At 44.8% G+C, this 23,255-nt stretch overlaps 1 protein-coding gene across 1 annotated transcript; it reads right to left on the reverse strand.

Moving 5' to 3' along the window:
- Nucleotides 1-213: 213 nt before the first annotated feature.
- Nucleotides 214-23,166, reverse strand: atm (ATM serine/threonine kinase). Its single transcript, XM_068708431.1, has 63 exons — nucleotides 23,043-23,166; nucleotides 22,668-22,796; nucleotides 22,400-22,518; nucleotides 21,914-22,059; nucleotides 21,622-21,786; nucleotides 21,277-21,442; nucleotides 20,915-21,153; nucleotides 20,452-20,621; nucleotides 20,141-20,319; nucleotides 19,618-19,992; nucleotides 19,289-19,492; nucleotides 18,891-18,992; nucleotides 18,488-18,722; nucleotides 18,258-18,389; nucleotides 18,015-18,140; nucleotides 17,422-17,511; nucleotides 17,144-17,330; nucleotides 16,605-16,798; nucleotides 16,440-16,519; nucleotides 16,158-16,313; nucleotides 15,564-15,639; nucleotides 15,021-15,151; nucleotides 14,782-14,899; nucleotides 14,519-14,689; nucleotides 14,069-14,244; nucleotides 13,674-13,917; nucleotides 13,186-13,301; nucleotides 12,872-12,998; nucleotides 12,562-12,761; nucleotides 12,276-12,450; nucleotides 11,906-12,064; nucleotides 11,610-11,742; nucleotides 11,410-11,505; nucleotides 11,132-11,303; nucleotides 10,880-11,021; nucleotides 10,526-10,702; nucleotides 10,126-10,303; nucleotides 9,921-10,026; nucleotides 9,614-9,772; nucleotides 9,303-9,411; nucleotides 8,927-9,015; nucleotides 8,725-8,827; nucleotides 8,488-8,636; nucleotides 8,235-8,339; nucleotides 8,020-8,139; nucleotides 7,615-7,849; nucleotides 7,336-7,509; nucleotides 7,065-7,184; nucleotides 6,652-6,869; nucleotides 6,262-6,469; nucleotides 6,032-6,157; nucleotides 5,813-5,953; nucleotides 5,474-5,612; nucleotides 5,164-5,246; nucleotides 4,662-4,802; nucleotides 3,775-3,891; nucleotides 3,414-3,563; nucleotides 3,064-3,229; nucleotides 2,802-2,888; nucleotides 2,191-2,305; nucleotides 1,702-1,765; nucleotides 1,431-1,573; nucleotides 214-1,316 (listed from the first exon to the last, which is right to left on the reverse strand). The coding sequence occupies exons 2-63, from the start codon at nucleotides 22,737-22,739 to the stop codon at nucleotides 1,136-1,138; spliced, it is 9,276 nt and encodes a 3,091-aa protein (XP_068564532.1). The 5' UTR covers nucleotides 22,740-22,796; nucleotides 23,043-23,166; the 3' UTR covers nucleotides 214-1,135.
- Nucleotides 23,167-23,255: the final 89 nt, after the last annotated feature.

Consider the following 23,255-nt stretch of genomic DNA (forward strand, 5'->3'; position numbering starts at 1 on the left):
TCCCACAAGAGTTATCTGCCGAGCTGTCAGTGTGGTGAGCGAGTGCTGTTACACCGAGCAATGGAAAGGTACAACACCACATGAACTGTATACAGGCAAACACATTAAGCCTCAATACCCGGATCAATGATTGACAGAAAATGCAGTTAGATCTGTAAATAAACTCCAGTCAGTTAAATTGAATTAACTGAGAGATCATTTTTGACAAAAATGTGTTTTTACTGCCGTTTTATTTATTGAGTGAAACAGAAATCATGTTAAACGGCAGCATTTGTTTGTTTTACAGGACATGTACATAATACAAAGTATAATCTGTACACATATCGTACATTTCTGAATGCATTAAATATACTCTTTAAGCTTTACAGCACATAATATTCACAAATCGTAAAAAAAAACGGAACTGGCAAACCGCTGAACTGAAACAACCTCCTCTTGAATAAGGCTCATCATACATTCATATGGTGAAGAGCTTCGGGGAGTCGTTGGCAAAACTTAATAACTTGATACGGCAGCCAAAAGTATGAAAACATTCACGTGCCATGGGCTAAAATACAGAAAGAAATTTCACTTTTACATAAACATGTCCGACTCATCTCAGCACTACAGTTCACTGGTCTTTTTAAATTCCCTCAGGATTATGCAGTAAAAAAAGTGATCTTGTGGTTTGTTCCGCAAGAATTAGTGCAAGCAATCTGCCAAATTGAATTGATGTTCTGTTAAAGTGCAAAGGTTAGCAGAAATGAATAATTCTGAAGCCAAAAATGTTGATCTGTTGGTGTTTAGTCTGAAAATGAGCAATAGAGAACTCCCTTTTATTGAAGATGCTCAAAAGACGAATAAACAAGTGACCATGGGACTTGTTTCACCATGTTTATATTCTGAAGCTCATTTGCATAGTGTCCATTTTTTTCTTAAACTATGTAGTGATATTATTCCTTCAACAATAGACAAACATCATTCTTTTTTTTTGCAGGGTAAAATCTGTTGCAATCTAGATGTTTTCAAATAGTTTAACTTCCTAAAGGCCGTTTATTCCGGCACAAGAAAAGAGCAAGAAGCCTGTACTGATCGTACAGAGGAGAAGAAAGCGTCCACATCAACTTAACCAGCGTGAGAGAACCTCCTCTCAAGTCTACACCCAGGCCTGCCAGCCTGGGAAGAGTCTGCTGAGGTTTTTGGGGTCCATGGCTTGCTGGATGAGCAGGTTGACCTGCCCCCCCACGCTGAGCACCGTGCCCTCCTCCACCCCCTTCAGCTTCTCCTGCAGCCTCAGCAGCACCCGCTCCGCCACTTTGTTGAAGCTTTGACTGTCACTGCGGGAGGGAAGAGGATACGACGATGAGACAGAGATAGAAACAGGACTTCAACATCATCGAAAAGGCTGTTTAGGAATGAAACGATTAAAAACAGTTCATGTACTGCAGCACCTGGATTTACGGTGGTTGTCAATGTCATCCCCCCCCATTGTGGAGCTGAGCGTTGCGTTGAGCTCCTGCTGCTCGTCATGCTGCAGGTAGAAGGCCTTCAGCGGGTTCATGGTCCAATCGAACAAAGGGTCATACAGCAGCACCTGAACAGCACATTAACACACACACACACACACACACACACACACACACACACACACAGAGGCAACACTTGAAATACGGTGAAAGAAATCCCACGTGGTTGAAGAGTCTGTGTGTCTAGTGATCGTACCTCTACAATAGTCAGCAGAGCTTCTTGAGAGCCCCTCATCACCTCCATAGTCTTCTCACAACATCTGACCAGAGAAGACAAGTGAGGATCATTCAATTTCTGTATTCATCAGGGTGTCTTTGAAGGCACCACTAACCAAACTTTTAAAACTTTTAAAAATGGCGACGCAAGTAGATTTTTAACACTGTTGTGACATGAGTATAAAATAGTGGAAACCAACTTTAAAATGAATGTTGTGTTTTGGAAAACAGTCAGGAGCAATGTCGAGTGTGTACATTGTAGTTCATTTGTGATCACATTTGTAGTTTTTCTAGTTTATCGGCTTAAAGTTTCATGACAAATGAACCTGACAAAAATGAAACGACGATGAAAAGAAACACTATATGAAAACACTCTCAGGTTGGACGTCCCATTAGTCTTTGTTTTTAAATGTTTGATGTTATCAGAACAAACATGTCCTCCTCCCTCACTCCTCCTCCTCCTCCTCACCTCCTGAAAACCCCTTCCACTCCAGTGATGCCCATCCCGTCTACAATGTCTCTGGACAGTCTGAAGGGGACAGTCTCGGGGGTGGGGAGGATCTTCCCCTGCTCAAAGGCCACACCTGAACACCAACGAAAAGGAAACACACACACACACACACACACACACACACACACACACACACACACACACACACACACACACACACACACACACACACACACACACACACACACACACACACAGAGAGAGAGAGAGAGAGAGAGAGAGAGAAAGAGAAAGAGAAAGAGAAAGAGAGAGAGAGAGAGAGAGAGAGAGAGAGAGAGAGAGAGAGAGAGGTGTGTTGGGATGCATGTTACACTACTTATTCACAATGTCTTGAACAGATTAGATGAGAGCTTTAAAGCTGTGTGCATTTTATTGTCAAATCAAAAATGCATCAAACTCTTCTTGCTGCAGGATGGATCTCCAGCAGAGTTACACAAGTCTGCATCGCTTTGCATGAACTACAGCGAGCTCAGTACAGTCAGCAGTTGTTTACACAGCCTCACTTTTTCTGAAGTGAAGAGTTAACTTTCTATGTTTGCATACATAAAACTAACGAGAATGATTTTTACCTAAATCGATGTGCACCAGTTCAGCAGTCTGCTCATCAACCAGAATATTCTGGATGTGTCTGTCTCCCAGGCCTACGATGTAGCCAACTGTGGGCACAAAACAGAAGAGTTATCGATTCATTGGTTCTGTAGTGTTTTCTTCACCATTATTGGTTATAATGAAATGAATTAACAACAGTAATAATCTGTCTTTGTCATAAATTGTACCTATTTATACCGTGGCCCTTTTTAAGATGGGGTGAACATGCAGGACTGTCTGTACCTATAGAAGAGGTGGCCACACTGCGAGTGTAAGCCAGCCGTTTCTCCATCCACACCGCGGGGTCCAGGAATCGTTCCATGCAGAAATACCTGAAGACCGGCCTGAAGTTCTTGCACACCTCACTGTAGGCCTGGAGCTTCTCATCAAACCCCAGCTTCAGAGCCTCCTGCAGTTGTGCCGAAATCAATTCAAATGCAAAGACGGAAAAAAGACTCTGAGCTCAGGACGCAGATGAAACTACGATTAGCAAACCGAGACGGCTGTGGTTCATCAGAAACAAATCCCTAATAATTGTGTATGACTGTGTTGAATATTTTCCATTTAAGTGATGGATATGCTCCGAGCAGTACCGTCATCCTCCTGCGGCAGGCCAGGTTGGTCGGGTCCTGAGGTCTGAAGCGTTTGTGGGCTCCTTTAATGGGATCCACCAGAAACTCCCCGATAGGCACCGTGCCCGAACACCACTCCAACACACCGCTGCGCTGTGAGAACGGCACCACCTGGGATGAAGAGGAAAGAAAGTATTAAGTGCTTTTTTTAACTGCTTTGATGGGTTCTTTAAAGAAAATAAGCGAATTACAAGACGACGACACAAAGATCAAACATGCAACCAAAAAAACTCCTCCTGATTTATTACGTTCCCCCATGAATTAAAGAGCAAACGGTTTAAATACGAGATCAAGTGGTAAAAAAGGATTAAATGTGTATTACCTTGAATCGTCTGATGTTGAGCTTCCTCTTGCGGGTGTCCGTGTTGCGCTGCAGCAACATGGAGCACATGCTGAAGACCTGCTGCATCACCGCGTCCTGCCGCAGGTCGTCCTGACCCTGTTAACAAAGAGCGGTCACTGGAGAACATACTGTGGCCCACAGCACCGTGAGCCTCCGTTTAATTCTGTGCTCTACAATTAAAGCAAAGGATTCGTTATTCTTTGGAATTTTAATTAGTTCTATCAACACTAAAGTCTTCAAAATACAAGAAAGGCTCAAGACAAACTCTCAGAAATATCACACATTTTTCTCCATGGGACATAAACAAGGGCGAACAAAGTCACATTGAGAGAACATTGATTGAAAAGAAGAATTCACTGAGGTTAAAGATCGGGGGGAAAAAACTGCTCTGGCCACCATGACTCTCCCAAGTGTCTAAGTGGTGAATTATTATCCTTTAAGAGGCTGACAAGTGGTACCGCAAACACAAACATGCGCTCACACACACTCGTACACACACACACACACACACACACACACACACACACACACACACACACACACACACACACACACACACACACACACACACACACACACAATGTCCCCTGAAGAATGTCCTCATTGCAAAGGTGTCGGAGTAATACAACAAACTTTGTATTTGTCCTGGTACAAAAGCCAGATTAATCATTGCTGAAGTTAAAAGTGAGCAGGTTCCCCGTCGGGGCTGCTCAGACTTCAATCACACTCGACAGCAGCTTCAGCTTCAAAGAGAAGGGATTTGTTTCGTCGAGAACAAACCACATAGCCGACAGAAACAAATGTCTTTGCACATGTTTTGTAACATGAGCTCTCCTCACTTACGAGTCAGGGAATCTAAGCCTTACCTTGACCAGTTGTCTCCTGCTCTTGCCGTCGGAGCCGACGCAGTCGATGATCTTGGGCAGGTTGACTCCTCCGACCAGGTGATACTGAGGCATGAAGGATCTGACGGTCACCAGGTTATCATAGCATCCAGATGGATCCACCTATTGACACAATGAAACAACACTTGTTATTTCACAACACGCTTGTTTAAATATACTGTCCTAAGTGTTAAATACTTAAATGTCTCATTTATTAAATGTGGGGTCATGAGAGGAGCGGCTTTGTTCTGTGCTGTTGTTTAACATACAACATGATCAAATACTGGTTTGATATCTCAAGACATCTGTACCTGATGTGTCATTTGCAAAATAAAATCCATTGGGTTAATCTACTTAGATCAAATCAATCCCATCATCCCTTGTAATAGGAACTCTCTAGCATTCATAAATATTTAAGTGTCTTCAGGATTTACATCACACAAAAATAGTAGGGATAATGAAGAGAAGTGTGATGATGTTTTACCTTGATCTCCATTGTGGGGATGGCAACCTCATCCAGGTCTTTGATTTGCATGATGGGCTGATCAGCAGGGATCGGAATAGCCTCTATAGTGAAAAAAACACACAAAGGATGAGTAAACATCTAAATATTTAATACGCACATTTAGGGGTAAGAAAGAGATTTCACTCTAATCAAATGGTGAACTAAAAGCCATTTGCAAAGTGTGTAGAAATGAGATAAAGGTTGGCATTTCAAGGACAGCCATCCTTAAATCCTTGAAAAGCCATCCAGTGTGATTGTTTGTGTACGTCACTGCGCTCTGACTACTCACTCTTCTCCGTCTTGTGCTTGCTGACGTCCATATAAGCCAGAGTGATGTAGGCGTCACACAGACGCTCGACCCCTCGGACCATCTTGCCTCTCTTATTCCTGATCCCACTGATGATCCTCTGGGCCACATCGGACCGCTCCTGCACCAGAATAACTGCACTTGTAAAAACAAAACTGGCCGTGTTTACAAAAATAAATTTGGGAAGGTGACTGAAGGATCAGGGTGCATTTTTTATGAATATCTTGATTTTATCCAAGAGAGCACATTGAATTGTGCTTTTATTAAAACCTACTCATGTATTTTCACATGAAACAGAGAATAATCTCATGAAATTCCCACCAGGTCGAATGGTGAAGGCTGCCGTGGAGCGCTCTTAGACAGTCGGGTCTTGCAAAAGTTCTCGTCTTTGTTGGCGTTCACCAGGGCGAGGATGATGAAGAGTGTGTGGTGAGGGTGCTCCAGAGACGCTCGGCACATCAGCTGTGAGGAGAGAAAACGACTGAAGCAGCAGCTTTTGATATATAGCTGTTCATTTGTATCAAAAAGTGTTTGCATTACGTCGCTGAGGACATCGTGGAAGCCGGTATCCTCGCTAATGCCAGTTGCCATCTTGGTTCCCATGCGAGCAGCCAGCTGATACATGAGAGGCAGAAACTTGTAGGAAGGGATCCGCTTCACCCCTTTCTGGAACACAAAATAAGTGAAATGTAAAGCACTGAGCATCCATTTTACAGAGCGACCTTAGTCCCAAAGTCAAATGCAAAGCGACTCGAGTGCGTTTTACTCACCTTCATCATGTCGTTTACGGCCTTGACGCCGGCATTCTCCAGCCACAGTGAAACCAGGCGACACACCCAGGTGTCGTGCTCCTCACCTTCCTCCAGACACTGGATGTAATTCTCCACCGCCTTACACAGGAAACGCTGTCTGTCCGCCTGCAGGTTAGACAGGGCCTTCTCATCCAGCGCCAGCTCCTTCTGCACCTTTACTGTGTACCTGTGAAGTCAGAGGAAGAGCCCATCTATCCATTCAGCCATCTTAAGTCTCCCAATTGCTTTTTAATCATCCAGGTAAAACGTTAAATCTTTCCAGAGGAAGGAGCCAATTTTTTCCTCGCTACCGTGTAACAAAAAACACAGATCTTGTGATTTAAACAAGTGAAAAAAAGGAGCACACACCTGTTGGAAATCACATTACGCTCCTTCATCAATTCCACTTCTTCTTTGGCCTTCTCCAGCAGCGCCTGCTTGTTCTCGAACTCAGAGGAGTTCATGTATTTGTCGATGCTCTGGTACTGAGCGTCAGAGAAGCGGGCCAGAGACAGGAAGGCCTCAGTCCGCTGACTCTGCAGCCTGGAGTCCTGAACTCCTGATTCCTTCTTGATCACCTCCACTGCCTGACAGAACAGCACAGGAGACACTTTAACAGCTTCTCTGTCAAAAGCAAGTTAGTGTCAAAATAATACCGACAGTGAAGCATCAGCAGTGAAACAAAATATATATACAGTCAATGCAAAACGTTAAAAAAGCGGTAAGTCATACAACAAGGCTTGCCCGTAAATCTGGCCTGTTGTCGTTTAGCTTCCTCTTACCCGCTCCAGGTATTTCTCCAGTATTACTCCGGGGCTTTCCAGGCAAGTCTCAGCCAGCCAGTTACCACACAGCCTGAGGCACTCAGTGTAGACCGGGGCCAGAGCAGGATTCATGTCCACCTGGTCAACAAAAACAGACAGAATAGTGACAACGATGTCTCTTGACATTTTGGATTTTAGGATGTTCTATAATTAAAGTAATGTTTTTTCATAGATGCTAAATATCTACGTTTTTGGAGAATTTGTTTGTGTGTGTGTGTTTAGGTCTGACCTTCTCCTCGAGGCTGTATATCATCTGTCTCAGCAGACCCAGGGCCAGTCCCTGCTCCCCTTTTACCCAGAACACCTGAGCCTCTTCCAGTTGCCATGATAAGACAGGGGACGACGCCCAGGACCCCCCCCCACCACCATGCTGCTTCATCTGGAAGACTGCCCGCTCTGCGAGCTGCACAGCAATCACAACACTCTGAGTATTTTGTAGTTGAAATAAGAGACACACAAACACACTCAGGTGAACACACACACACACACACACACACACACACACTACCTGTGTATTCCCAGCATTTCGAGCCAGCCGGCAGAGGTCCATGAGGTGGTCAGTGAGCACCGAGCTGAGGTACTGGGTGCTGTCGGGGTCTCCCGCCCTGGATATCAGGGTGTGCTGGGCCACAGTACGGACGGCCAGAATGGGCTCCACCAAAGCAAAGTCACTGTCAGCGAGCAGCTGGGAGTGCTGTCGCCAATGGCTGCAAACTTCCTTCAGAGTCAAATCTGAGAAGGGCCTGATATTAAAAGTACAAATATCTCATTAGGAATGTTTCTATGAGACATCTGGACATCTCCATCAGCCCAACCCAAGACGGCAGGGAACAAGACTTCCACACATAAATCCCCAAGACTCCTTCCTGTGTTAGTGACTACATTGTTACTAATGTTTGACTGCTCACATCACCTAGAAAAGAGCTGTTTAACACTCTCCAGCTCCCGGATGCTCTGCAGGTTCCTGAGAGACGGGTACAGAGAAGACACAGCCTCCAGACTGCCTCTGCACAGCTCCTCCACATCTGCACCCCTGCGGAAACACACAAGCACATAGATAAGTGGATTACTTCAGGGGAAACTGAATTAGAGTTCGAACTTGAAAATTTCACGAGATGTCTATCATACCTGGCCTGTTTCATAGTTTCATCAAATATGGAGAACTCTTTGTCCTTCAGCGCTTGCAGGGAACAAAACACTGATTCATGGAAGCTGGGTCTGGATTTCTCACTCCTGATACAACAAATCAGATTCAGAGGGAAAAAAAAGAAAAGAAAAAAAAAAAAGGTATTAAGTGAGAGATTGCCTCTGCTTCTCTGATGGGTTACAATTGTGTTTTGTGGAGCAGGCACCACGCTCTCGGCTGTGTGTGTCGCCTCACCTCTCTGGCAGCTCACAGTCCCACTGTGTGTTCCTCCAGGCGGCCTGGAAGCGGAGCTCTCTCAGCTCAGCTCCCCACTCCACCCCTTCGCTCTCCAGACCCCTCATGTAGGTGGCGAGGATGCTGCTCAGACCGAAGTTCTGCAGGCCCTGTCGGTGCAAACATCACAACATAAGAAGCTGCATTACATGCATCAATACCCGTAATAAGAATCCAAATTTTCCTTCGTTATTTTACCTCCACAATTCCCACTTGACGAGTGACCTCAGGCAGTGTAGTGTGCAGGTCGTATGAAGTCAGGGCCTTCCCCCACATAGCCTCATGCTCATAGGTTCGAATCCTATAAATTAGAGTGAAAAAACAACCTTTGTAGTTCTGATAATGATTGAACACTGCAGGGAACGTGTGATGAGGTCTCATTAATCTACTTATCGATTACCTCGTCAGTGGACTGGTCAGCGTCTCCCCGCCGCAGCCATACAGACTGTCAGGCTCTCCAATGCTGCGATACACCTCAATCAGCAGCTCCTACGAGAGAGTGGAAATAAATCCTCTGAAACTCACGACAGAATGACTTTATATTGGATTATGTGCTATTTTACTGCCATTTACACCGTTCTGCCTTACAATGCAAGTTTTGTGCATTTGTCACAGGTTTTCAAGTCGTTGGTCATTAAACTGGACTGGGTTATAAACAATCTAACTTTAACTGCTTCGGGGGGCATTTTTCAGAAATACATCAGGGAGAAATCTGAATGAGCAAATGCTTTGTATTGTTGATTTAGAAAACAAACTTGTTCAATGACAAAACGGACCTGCAGGCTGATATCGGTGTCTTCCATACTCCTCTCAGTGAGGCTGGAGATGGTGAGGTTCTGGCTGTTCTCCTCAAAATTGATCTTACGTGTTGTTCTGGACTTGGTTCTGCAGATTTGGTAAACGGATGGATAAAATAAAAAGGATAATTGGACAAAACTCTCAAAAAGATTTCGTTTTTCAGATGCTTATTGTTTGTATACATATTGTTTATTAGGAGAGAACCAATTTAACATTTAATGTGTATGAAAAATAAATGGCAAACTGAAATGATATGTAAATGTCTTCAACACGTTTAGAAGTTGCATACCGTCGGCTTTCCTCCATGTTAGCTTTGATCTTATCCACGTAGATCTCAGTGCACAGCAGAGCGGTGAAATGCGCTGAGCAGGACTGAGCAGCTTTGGCCACCTCCAGGTAGTTCAGCTCCAGCCAGAAGTTTGAGTCACACACTGTGCCACAGGAGTTGCTGGAAGAACAATACAGTGTTTATTTCAAAGACACGTTGTCAGTTTACATGAACCTTCCATTAACAAAGACACAGATCAGAGTAACAGCAGGTCCAAGTACAGTCCCTGAACATCCGACACATATTTGATTACAATAACAGTGCAGACCTATCAGCTTCCAGGGGTCTCTGTTGGTGTCTGAGATAGTCAATAACAGCGAGCATTGTACGTAGAGAGGTCTTGTCGTACAGCCCCTGACTGGCAGCATCCGACTCTGTAAAGAATAACACATTGTAATCACAAAAACATACAAACTCCTGAATGTGAGCGGACGGAGAGACAGACATATTATTTGTCACACTCTCAAGCTTACCGGAGTCAGAGTTGAGAGGTGTGGTAGAGCGACTGGCAGCCTGAGCGCTTCTGGAACAAAAGCTGAAGAAGTCCCGAATGTGGGAGGAGAGCAACTCCCTCCACACACCATTGCAGTCTTCCAAAAGGATGGAGTGAATGATGAGCGGCAGCAGCCTCTGACAGCAGTCCACCCTCACCTGGAGACGGACCGAGGAAATAAGACGCTGTTAGAGCCGGAGCTCCGGATTTCAAACTAGAACTGGTTGATGGAAAGTATGAGACAAAATGTGGACCACGAATGCTACAAAATGCTCTAAAACACAGTCCAAGATGCTGATACTTTAAACACATGGAACCACATTCAAACTGTGTATGTGTAGGCAGGGTAAGAGTTCTTCAGCTAACTTCTGTGTGCTCACCAGACACAGCGGTCGAGACAGCAGCAGGGCTTCACTCCTGACTCCTTCGCTGTCGAGCAGGGAGGCGCACAGAGCCTTCAGCCAGGCCTTGTGGCCGCCTGCCTGGGAAATCCAAAGCTCCTGACTCACCAGCTTCTCTCTGGCCTCCAAACTCTTCTCAGCACTCACAACTGCCACCTAATTAAGGAAGGCCAGTGGTAACGACACAGATGTTACATGTGCATACTCGAAAAACACGTTCATACAAGTGAGGGAGATACATTTGCGTTGAACTGGAGAGCAAAGTGGTAAAAAAAGGGTTGATCTTTTTTGTTAATTAGTATACATACACACTGTTAAACTTCCTTAACCCACCTTCTCCTTGGCCTTTCTAAAGGGGTTGAGGTAGGCCAGCATGGGGTCTCTGTTGTCTTTGTGTTGCTCCCAGAAATCGACTCCAGACCGAGTGGCGAGGATGCTCTTCACACACTGAGCGGCCGCCTGCCTCACCTCAATGCTGCCAGACAACCGCGGCGCAGAACACAGTAAATATAAACACAAGCCGCTCCCTACGCCACAGTCATGTACAACAAACGTGGGATTACTGAGATCTAGGCTTCAGCGTACCGCTGTTGAGTGAGTGCGTCGTTCATGCAGTTGAGGACGATGTAAAGACACTGTGACTCCGTGGAAGTGAAGAGGGACACAGCCTTTTCATACAGGGGGTCTCTGCCATGAAGCAGGGCGATGGTGGAGAAATCCACAGGACCCAGTTCTCCCAGACAGCTGCCCGCCGCCTCTGCAGGAACACATTTGTGTTTTGCACTCATGAAAAATGATTAATGTGTCCCGACAAAGCTGAGAACACAGCATACTGTCGCCGTAGGAGGTTTTTGATTTCATACCAAGAATGTCGGCTCCTCCCGGGTGGTTGGCTGCTAGCTTACAGAGCTGCAGCAGACTGAGGACCAGCTTCACCAGCACACTGTCAGTGGGTTCAGCTACAGGAAGGACAAAGACGAGTGAGAGAACAAGCTCATTAGACATTCATAACGTTATTATCCATAGACCATTTTTCCTCAGCTAACCCGCTTCAGCAGCGTACCTTGGCACTCTTTGAGCAGCTCTCTGATCTGCCCCTTGTTGTCATGCAGCTGTCTGGTGAGCTCCTTCAGCCCCTCCAGTCTGGTCAGAGGTAAGGAGTCACAGGACGTCACTGACAGGAAGTGGGCTATCTCCTGTGAAAGGGAAACATCGAGGATGATCAGCAACAACATTTTGAATTGATCATTTATAACCATGATATTTCCACCCCGAGTCACTGAGAAATCAGAGCTACATATGCATAAAAAATGACTTGTGTACATGATACAAATACATAGATATTTGTTAGGCCATTACCTGTCTCAGTGTGAAGCTCCCAGTGTTATATTTGAGCTTGTGCTGAACAGAGCGCAGCTCTCTGAACTCGGGGAGGTCAGGAAAAGGCTCCAACCGGCTGATGGCTCCTTTTAACTTCTGTTGATTTTCTATCACGAGAAACTGCAACAGACTGTTCACCTAGAGGGGCCAGAGAGGAGCAACAAGGGAAGTTAGAATGTGGCTCGCAAATGCTAAAAAGCAGACAGACATTTCTCTTAAACAGCGCAAAGTTTTGCTTAATACATGCCTTCTTCAATGCATAAGTCTGTTGCATTTTCCTTTAATTACATATAATTTCATTGAATCTGCTAACTTGAAAACTCCTCTACATTGACTCCCGGTTGCTTACCTGCTGTGAGATGGCGGGCCGGCTTTTCACCTGAGCTGTGAGAGTCCCGACAATGACCTGCAGGTGGCAGTCCAGAGTGTCATCACAGAACTCCAGAGCTGCTCGACACACAGACGTCAACAGGTCGCAGCACAGAGAGAGGCTCCGGTTAGACACCTCGTCACATTGAACTGGTCTGAGGATGAGAGAAACACAAACTGGTCAGACTTTGTCAGGGAAGACGATATAGTGAGTGGTTTGTGTCTACGCAGCGTGTGTGATGCTGTGAATGTTTGTGTGCACCAACCTGCTGTTGAGATGGTGGATGAGTGTGTAGATGATGTCCCTGAGCACAAAGGCCCAGGCTCCCCCGAGGCCGTCCTTCACCTCTCTGAGCAGCAGGTTGACAAACAGGTGGTACATGAGGAGGATGCGATGACGTTCATAGCTGTTGGTCGTCTCCGCTGCTCTTTCACACACCGCCAGCAGAATCCTCTGGATAGAAATCTACAGCACAGCGAAGGGACGACAAGCGGGTGACGAGCTACTAACAACTACTTTAGAGCAAATTAATGTTGGTCAATGAAACCACGTAAGGGATAATTTGCATGTCTTACCGGAGTTTTTGAAAGAATGGCTACCAAAGTCTTGTGGTTTGCGCTGTGGCACTTGCTGAGGTAGTCCAGTGTAGCTTTAATGACGTAGGAGCTGAAGTGCGGTGGGTTTGGTACAGGGTCCAGCTCCCTGAGGGCCGTTAAACAGATATTTTATCACATTTTCGTCCATTTTTTTTTTTTTTTTTTTTAAATGTAGATTGAGACAAACAACTCCAGGGTGAAACTGGAGTGAATGAGTAAATGCAAAAACAAATGAACAAATAAATAAAATAGACTCATATGAGGAAAGCATGGTCAATTTTGACAACCATTACCCTATAAAGCGGTTCAGGTCTCCTCTGTCCCCTTCAGCTCCACTACCTTCGTACAGAGTCATCAGCAGTTCAACCACTATGTCCGCCAGGTTACTGTGGATCAGGTTGTCAATTTGCTGCGGACATGTACACAAACAATTTGCCATTGAATTACTGGACACACTGCACACTCAGTTTGATCCTGTACATCTTCGCAGGTTAGCAACTTATAACATGCGTGAGACAAATGTGCCGAAGTCCCACAACGAATATCATGCTGACACATTATGGAAACCTCACAACAGTCTCTGTCCTTTTGCACTTCAGATGGAGCTTCTATTGACAACTTTATTGTGATTTAGATCAGTGTGCAGCAAGTCCACACCTGCTGCTGAAAATCATATGCATTTGCTTTCCCTTGCTGTCTGTTTTCACTATTTTCAAAAGTTAATTACTGTCATAATGTGATCAAATTATAAAAGCTGCATATGTTAAACAGCCGTGTTTACCTGTTTGCCCAGACAGTTGTCATCTTTGATCAGGTCGTACACTTTGTGGGCCTTCTCTCTCTGCTGTGCGACCTGTGAATCCTGGCCCGGCAAGGCAAAGTATGGCAGGATGTTGACCATGATATTGGGGAAACAGTCGGCCAGTAACCCTTTCCAGTCCTTCTCAAGATACCTGCCGATAGACTTCACCTGCTCAAAGTCATCCAGGAAAACCAGGTGGGGGATTAACACCTGGTAGGAGGAGCTTCAAGGGGACACAAGACAACAGCCATGTTGGATTCTATTAGCGTCTATGATAGTGTTTTACTGAACGTAAGATCATTGCATACCGAGGAAAAACAACATCAAATGGAGTTGTGACTTAAAATGAAGTTAACAGAAGTTAAGTTCCTCACTTGTAGAAGTCTTTGACTGTGTCGTGGTCTAGGAGGGTGTAGGGGAAAGATCCAAGAGTGTAGCGATCGTCAGACTGTCTCTGCGCCAGCCACTCAGCGACCAGGTAGTACAGGTGAGAACTGACAAACGTTTTCACACTCCTGTAGCCCAGCGCTCTGGACACACTGCACAGCATCTGTGACGAGAAGAAGAACAGAAACAGTTCCTCTCACTCTGCTCTTTCTGCAGTTTGTTGTTTTATAGGGAAGACGGACAGACTTCTGATTAGTTTTTGGGTCATACTGTGATGCATGAAGATAAGATCAAGTATCAGATTAGTGCTGCAAAGTAACATTCACTTGTTAAAGCAATTTGGAAGATTTTCATTAATTCAGTTTCAAAATTGTATTTTTAAAACTGCATTCAGCATTTTGATCCTTTCACTAAGCACAGGGCCCCGACATCGTCACCTTTTTGATGAGCTGTTCCTCTATATTGTTCTCCTTGTAGGACTGGAAGAGGGCAAACAGAGACTGTTTTTCACAGACTGGGCTACAACACAGCACAACAGACAATGTCTTCAACAGGGTGGCCTTGCGGTTAAACAACTCGTCCTTCTGGTCTTCGGAGGAGCTGCTTCTCTGTGTACGATCACACAGACACAAGACGCATTAGGAAAGTCAAACAGACGTGGAAAAACACACGCGGAATGAAGTATTCCTAATGAAGTTACCGGGAGCTTCATTCCTTCCTGAGCCTTCAGGTAAACGTTCTCAAAAGCCGCCTGCTGGTGTTTACGCGGCAGCATGTTCCTCCTATCTGCATGCTCTGGTCTCATCTCCAGAAACAACCTGGAGATGCAGGAGGAACAATGGTGACAATCAGATCTATGATTTACCATGTGTGGAAGTGACATATATTGTGTGATGTACATGTATTCTGAAACATGATCAGCTCCCGGCTAAAAAGTACCTCTCCACTGACATGGCTACCAGCATGCGGACTTGGTGGTGGGCGTCTGCGAGGTGAGAAGGAAGGATGACCGACACCGGGTGATCTTCCTCTTCGATACTTAAGATTGCCCAATTACAACAAGGGTCAGCCTGTCAGAGGGGAGGGAAGGCCAAAAAAAAAAAAAAAAAAAAAAAAAAAAAGTGTTTTACATAATTCACATAAAATATAGAAAGCAGCTTTAATATTTTGACACAAAAAACACACTAGCCAACAATAAAACCAGTTTTCTTCCCAGTCAAACATACAAACCTGGTCTCTAAAAGTTTATTAAACTAATATATAGAATATATACAGTATATACACACACACACACATATATATATATATATATATATATATATATATATATATATTTATTTATTTATTTATATATATATATATATATATATATATATATATATATATATATACATATATACACACACACACACACACACACATATATAGAAATGCTGAATTTCATGGTTGTGCAGATACATAACAATAACTGTGAGAGCTCACCTCCAGCAAGGCAACCAGACATCTCACTAACGCAGCTCGTACAGCTGCCATGCATTTCCCCATTTGACTCAGATAACTGAAACACATTGAGATTGAGTTAGTATCAGAATGGGGTGCGTTCCAATACCCATATTACCATACTATTTAGTATGCTGGAAAAAGATTTAGTATTTCCTAATACATGGTCTGTCAAATGCAGTATGCATGCTCATTGACAGCTTCAAATTCCAGACTCTGGACTGCGACGGATATGAGCAAGAGGGTCAAAGACACTTTGTAGTGTCAGCTGCAGTACGCACGAAAAGTAAAAAGAAAAAGTACGAGATTTGGAACGCAGCTCAAGTTGCCGACAGGTTATGACCGAGTGGATCGACATTCACAGAAAACTGAGATTCATATTTTCAAGTCCAATACTGTCCATCCCTTCAAAATGTAATAAAAAATAAAAAATAAATAACTTTTAGAAGAGACTTTGTTTTCCTGAGGCTTTGTTTCACTTGATCCTCCTCCTTCAAAGACTGCTGGCTCCTTGCCACAGACAGAGGCTTCCCTTTAAGTCATAATCGCTCATGTGGTAAAAAATATGCTGCTAACCAGAATCCAGACACCACTTTTAGCAGAGATCCCTGAACATGTCTCATCTCCTCCGGCATGTGGTGGGTTTTCCTGAGGCTCGTGATGGAGGGTAACAAACCCAGCAGTACAGCAGCACAGATCTCTTGGTCCTGACGGTACAAAGAACACAGGTCCCTGTAAACACAGCAGCAGCACAAACAAAATACATCAACTAAACTTCATTATTTCATTTCACAAAGACAGAAATGGATACATTCTAAAAAGAAAACATGTATTTGTGTGGCAGAAAGATTTCCCTACGCTAGAGGACGGAGCAGGGAATCAAATTCCTCCGGAGAGAGCGAGTCCTCAGCTGGAAGCTTCTTCAACAGGACAAGATACTGGAAGAGAACCAGATATTAATGTTCACCAGCTGAACCATCATTGCCACTGCAACCACGACTCTCCACGGCATCTGCTACCCACCATGTTGAGGTGCAGGGCTTTGTTAAAGTCCATCTGCTCCACCAGCAGCAGCAGCCTGCGCCGCACCTCCTGTGGTTTGAAAAGCAGACCGTGGACGTGCCGGATGGAGCCGCACTCGCACAGGAGCTCCAGGACTGTGAGGAGAGCCACGTCCTGTTGGGCCAGATGATCGTCTGCCAACAGACTTTTTGCACCTGCCGGAGGACGGAACCGAGATTCTTTTAACAGCTATCCGCTTACTTGATTTTAGACATCAAACACTGTTTTCTTCAACGGCCTCTGCTATACGTTTGAAGACTTGGCTTTTACACCCATTAGCACAACAATCGAACACACTGGGTCCCAACTACAAGTGAAATTCCATCTCTTTTTACTACAATGATAACATCAATAACAGGTGCTCAAAGCTAGTGTAATTTAGTGGACATAAAGCAGTCTATTAGGAAATAGTCAAATCTTTGTGGTAATTCTTTGCACACGTTTCAATAGAAACTCTTTTAATCCCACACTGATACAGAGAGCATGTGATCCCTTCATACCTGGCCCACAGGAAGCCTCACTGTTGTCTCCCTTCTGTCTGTGACTCCCATCGGTGCTGCTGTGGGACTCCTCGCCCTCATCAAACAGGTCAATGTTGTCCCCTTGTTGAGTTCTGGTCACGTCCATGTCATCATCCATATGATCGTCCTCGTCCACAACACTGACTCGCTTAGAAACGCTGCTTAACTGAGGAGACGAGGAAGTGAGATTATTTCTTTCTTCTTTTTTTTTTTTTTTTTATCTTGAATATGCTACGCACTAAATATATGTCACTTACCAACAGTTTGCAGATCTCAGCCAGTTCACTGAGGAGACTGGCCGGCAGAATCATCATGAACAGACTGGAGGAGATAAGACAACCATTATCCTGCAGAAGAAAGGACAAAGATTTACTCCAAACAAAGAGCTCTTGGACAGCATCCTTAATTTTGAACGTGTGAGTGCGTGCGAGGACTGCTGATTCAGATTTATCTGTATGATGTCAGCATTGTGCATCCCGTCATGATGGGGGCCAGCGCCGGGCAATACGGAGACAATCAAACATACCATATTTTTTATACTACGACGATATTGCAGGGTTAACTATTGGTGCTCTCAGAGAATATTTACCCAATGGGATTTGTGATAAATAATCATCACTGATGTGGATATAATGACCAAGTACGTGAAGGCAAATAATAGAACAGCTTGAACAGTCTGGGAAGAAGACTTCAGAAAAATACATCACTTCAATGCAGCCTTTAAAACCAGGAAACACTTGCCACATGCCATATTACAACATCCAAAATCTAAGGCGATATCTGGTCTCATATCACGATGTCAATGTAATATGAATATATTGCCCAGCACTAATGCAGACTGGTGTGTCACCTTGTTGGTTCTGCTGGCTGACTGTGTGCAGAGCTTCATGACAGATCTCAGTGTGCTCATGGTTCCTTCCTCGGTCATCTTCACTCTCACACTAGAAACAAATCCGCTGAAGTCCTGGGCCAGGGCCTGGTAACAAAAACACACCAACAACCTTAACCTTTGTTTTGACGTAATGTCTTAGCGGTGAAGAGGCTGGGATGATTGATGGAATGATAGATCTACTGCGATGCATCTGAATGATACCTTGGCTTTAGTGTAGAGTTGTGAGCGGCAGGCCTCCTCCTCAGTCAGAAACCCAGTGGACACGTAACCTGCTAGAACTCCAGTCAGCAGACTGAAACAGCGCACCAGGCACTCTGGAGGCGTGGACTGAGACTGTGGTCGGGGGGGGGGGACGACATCAGAATAAATACCAGACGTCACTGTGACGACTATACGGACACATAAACACACAAGCATCAACTCCCACTCACATCGGGAGAGTAGCAGTTGAGTAGGTTGTCAGCCACACAAAGCAGGGATTGCTCCAACTTGTTTCTGAGGAAGGGGACGGCGGCGAATTGGCCGTCAGTTGAAGCCGCTGTCGCTGTGTCGCCAGTGTCTCGCCTCGGTGAGGGCAGCGTGTTGAAGCTGAACTGCAAGTAAAGCCTCTCGATCTCCTCCAGGTTGTCTTTGGCGTTGGATGTTGTTTGTTCTTGAGAAAAGGCACTTTAAAAAAAAAAAACAGTAATTGAAAGATTAATTATTTATATTCCAAAACGGCAATTGACACATGGATTGTGCAAAAAGAAGGTGTTAGGATGAAGGTTTGTCATCACGTCTGTGGTTTTGGTAGTCTGTACACTCAGTGTGTCAGACCGGGATCCTTCCCCTCACCTTTCTACTCCCTCAGTACCCAGCAGACGCTTCAGGCCAGCTCTCGTGTCTTTCAATGTCAGGGAGACCAAGATGTTCGCTATTAGGTTGTAAGGAAAGTCTCTGCACACAAGATCATAATGAAGCATAAATTTACAGACTTTTATTTTAAAATCAAAGAAAGATAGATCCATCTTAAGCTCCATCTTCTTCTGTTCTGTTTCTGTAAATGCAGCACAAAGTGCATCCCCTGGGGAACACCCGTCTGTAACTGGAGCTTCCCACTATTTAAACATGAACGCAGATCGTCTCAAGATATTACGATTCACGTCAAGCGAGTGCTGAACCAGGATACATTTATCTACAGTCAAAGTCCCATAAACCCACAGCTAACATGGAAAAGCAACACAAAGTCAAACCTGCAAATGATGGGGTGAGGTCTGGAGCTATCCTCCATCTCTTCGCTCTGATCTGTCATCAGCAGCCAGGCTATAAGGGTCTCCTTCAGGTTGAATGTCGCAGAACCCTCTGCGGCCCCCACATAGTCCCTCCCTGAGCTCGAGATGATACTTTTAGGGGTCGGACAGTTCAGCAGGGCCTGGGCTAGACAGAGAGCAGCACCGCTGTGGATAGAGAGAAACAAAGGGGCGACTAAATGCAAACACAAAAGCCCACACGTTTCTCATAACGACACATGTTCAGTATTAACAAATGTATTGTTATATGTTGAGGAATAGCGAAGACTCACTGAGACGGTTTACATGCTGATCCACAGAAAAGCTTCCAGAATTCGGTATTTCTCATATTGATGAGTCCACCGTGGACAATAGACCTCAGCAGGTCCAGGCTGAGGGTCTCTGTCTGAGGTGAGCTGACCCCTCGCATGGCCAGGGCCCACACCCGACCCCACAGCCGGGCCAGCTCCGTCCTGTGGACGTGGGCCCTTTCCGGGTAGCCGGCCTGGCACCGGGCCACCTCCCTCAGGCAACGCAGCACGTACGGCCCCCTCTCTCCTCTCCGCTGCTCTGCCAGGAGCTGGTACAACACCGACAGCAGCGGGACCAGCTCCTGGCCGGGCACCAAGGACGGGTACTTAGAGGTGAGCACTGCAGTGATCTGCAGCCTGAGAGGAGGAAAAGAGGGTTTGAATATCATTAGAGAAACAACAGGCTACCACAAAAAACATTTTCTTATTTCTAGAAAGTCATACTCAGAACTTACTTATTTACCTTTAAAACGTTCTTATATTTATTGTAATAAGATTTTCATACCATGGTATGACATCAAAGTCATTATGCTGAGGCTGCAGATGCTCCCGGAGGACCTCCCAGCCCAGTTCAATGCGCCGGCGCTTGCTGGCTGCACCATGGGTGGGACTGCCCACGTGGGTGGCTCTGACGGAGGCCTGGGTCACCTCCATGACATGGGGGTCATTGTCATCCCTGAAGAGCTACATGCAGGAAACACAAGACGAAGGAAAGGGTCTTGACAACTCAGCATTTGATATTAGCTATTGTAGAAACACTAACATAAAGAAATGTGTGATTTTCTGCATGCATACTTGAGACTTGAACTGTGTTACCTGATGACAGATGTCAGCTGTGAGCTCCGTGAGATTGTCTTTGACAGCTATGTGTCGTGTCCCAGTGACGTACTTCCCTCTGCTGCCTATATGGCTAATTTCTCTGATTAAGGCGTCATACAGGTTGTACAGCAGACTCCCCCACCTGGTCCAGTCCTCAGCATGAGCACCTAAAATATGAGAGAGGGGACAGCTAGTTAATGGTTGTTGGTTCAAGATCATACCTGTGGTTTAGAATGTTTAATTACCTTTAAATCACATATTCACAACAATTATCCAAAGCAAACCCCCTGTTCCGCCACTGGTTTTTAGTAATTTAACTATATAAACTTGTATTTCATTTAATTTTTAGTCAATGCAATTAACCCACTATAAAGCCTGTCTACCGCACACTGACAACCTACGCTGTCACTACCGAAGAGAAACTAAAATTGTCAAAAAGATAAAGGAACGATTACTCTACCTGTGTCTTGCGTCTTGGCTCCTTTGGGGTGGTGGGCACAAATCTGCAGGTTAAAGAACTCCACAATCTCCTCTTTGAGGGCCGTACTGGGCCTCATATCCGCCCAGACATACAGTATAGAAGGCAGAAGCTCCTCTCCCAGGTGACACACCCTCATGCGACAGTTCATGGCCACGGATCTCAAGAAGATGTTGAGCGCCGAGACGAGGTGCTCCAAAACAGACAAGTGTTTCTCCTGCCTAGCAGGATCACAGGATTATGAAAAGACGACAACAAGTGCATCTATTCGTTCTAGTGGGTGTACATTATGGAGCAAAATAATACAATTTAATGTTGATTTAAAAAAAGAAAAGAGTCTTCACCTGGCATTTAGAAGTGCTTTGGAGAAGAAGCTGAACAGAGCATTGTTGAATCCGTCGGTCTGCATGCAGCAGCCCTGCACCACCGTGTGGATCACTCTGCTCACCAAAACACGGTTGATGGACTTGGACGAAGCATTAAACAGGTCGCAGTATAACTTCAGAAGATCTAAGAATCACAAATATAAACAAAGGCAAGTTTGTATTAGAATATCAGACAACAGTAATACAACTGTATAATGTAAAACAATAACTAAGTATTAATGTAGTTACGGTTCATGAAATGTTGCTGAAATTCTCATATCATTTATATGAAATATATGTAGTTTGAATGGATATCCCACTGACTGTGCCACTGCTGCTGAGGGATGTCACACCAGTACTTGCGGACAGAGAGGATGTCCTTTACTAAGAGGCTGCTATAATCTTGTCCATAAGCTGAACAGCTGAATGAATTCTGCAGGACGTCCATCACATGTTTCAGCATCTCACCGCACTTAAGACGAGGCCCGCCTGCACACAGAGAGAGAGACACTTTAACTGCAGTCCCAACTCTACATTGAACTGCTCGGAATTTCTGCTGTTTTCTACTCAGATGAAAGAACGAAAGATATTCTGAAGAAACGTCAGTGTTTCTTACGTTTGTTTGCGTAACGAATGAAGTATTTGATCAAGCTGCACATTTCAGCCATCTTCTTCTGCCGCGTGGCCAGAGTAGTCGCAGTGACGTTGGATTTACTTGATTGCATGCTTTCTGTCTCCTTCTGGACATAGCGCTGCAAAAATCTGACACGGGGGGGAAAAAAACAGAATAGAAAGTGCTTATTCAGCAAGACCATTGCATCTAATAACTGAACCTAATAAAACCCAAACTCCTATATAAACACAATTTACATGTATCTTGCACAATATGGAATGAGAACAGATTACTAGAAAACAACTTGGAAAAAAAATCAGCCATTGTAATTATACAAACATCATATTTAGTATGCTTTTAAGTGCAGTAGGTCAAATTTCCATTTGAATAACGGATACAGTAAGGCAGATGCAAAGAAACAAAAGTGAAACTAAACAGATCGAAGCTCAAGTAAGATGTGCACGTGTACAATAACACATATCAGATTACCTGAAAACAGCATCCCATGTGAGTTGCTTGGAGCCTTTAGCTTTAGGTGCGGAGGTACAATCCAACTCCTGTACAACATCTGGACTTCGAATGAGTCTTCTGAAGCGTTCAGCTTCTTTCTGGAAGCAGGGGAGGATACAACTGTCAAAAGCGTAGGATTTGTACCGCACTTACTGGTTCAACTTGATTACAGTGAGGCTGACAAAAAGCGTGGGACAATAATTCTGATTACAATGTTTAAATGCAGTTCATATGCAGGTGTGATTACCTTCCTCTCTGTGGCCTTGTCATTATCCAGCCCCCTGCAGCAGACCAGGAGATCATGAAGAGCCAGACTCATGGTGCTTCACAGTGGACGAGGGCGCAGCTTTCATCAATGCAGATAAGGCTTTTCTACCTGCAAGAGCAGGATGTTGACAAGAGAGAATGTTGATCGTTGGTCCACATTATACAAAGCACTCCTGTCAAAATATTGACATCAAATGGGAGTTTAACTACCTACCACTTAACCTAAAGACAAGAAATCCCTTTATATGACCGTAGCTACAGTAGCAACAGCTACTTTAGCAACACAACATTGCCAGACTAGTTGTTGTTTTGATTCTCAAACGTCCATTCAAACACTCTCAGTCCGTCCACTGACCTTTGGTGGCTGTCCTGATTTGAGAGACGGAGCTGTCACACAAGTTCAGATGTTCACTGAGGTGCAACGGTTGCTTGGTGAGCTCCTGACAACTTTTTGCTTTGCCATCCTGACACACGTTAACGGACACACGCACGCACACGCAGACCACGCAGGAAAATTCCCGCCCCAGCATCAGCAGCGAAGAGGCCACGTCACTTCCTGGTCACGGAT

The sequence above is a fragment of the Cebidichthys violaceus genome, unplaced genomic scaffold, assembly GCF_023349555.1.
Source record: "Cebidichthys violaceus isolate CVI_PGR_0920_01 unplaced genomic scaffold, fCebVio1.0.p SCAF_1, whole genome shotgun sequence".
Lineage (NCBI taxonomy): Eukaryota > Metazoa > Chordata > Actinopteri > Perciformes > Stichaeidae > Cebidichthys > Cebidichthys violaceus.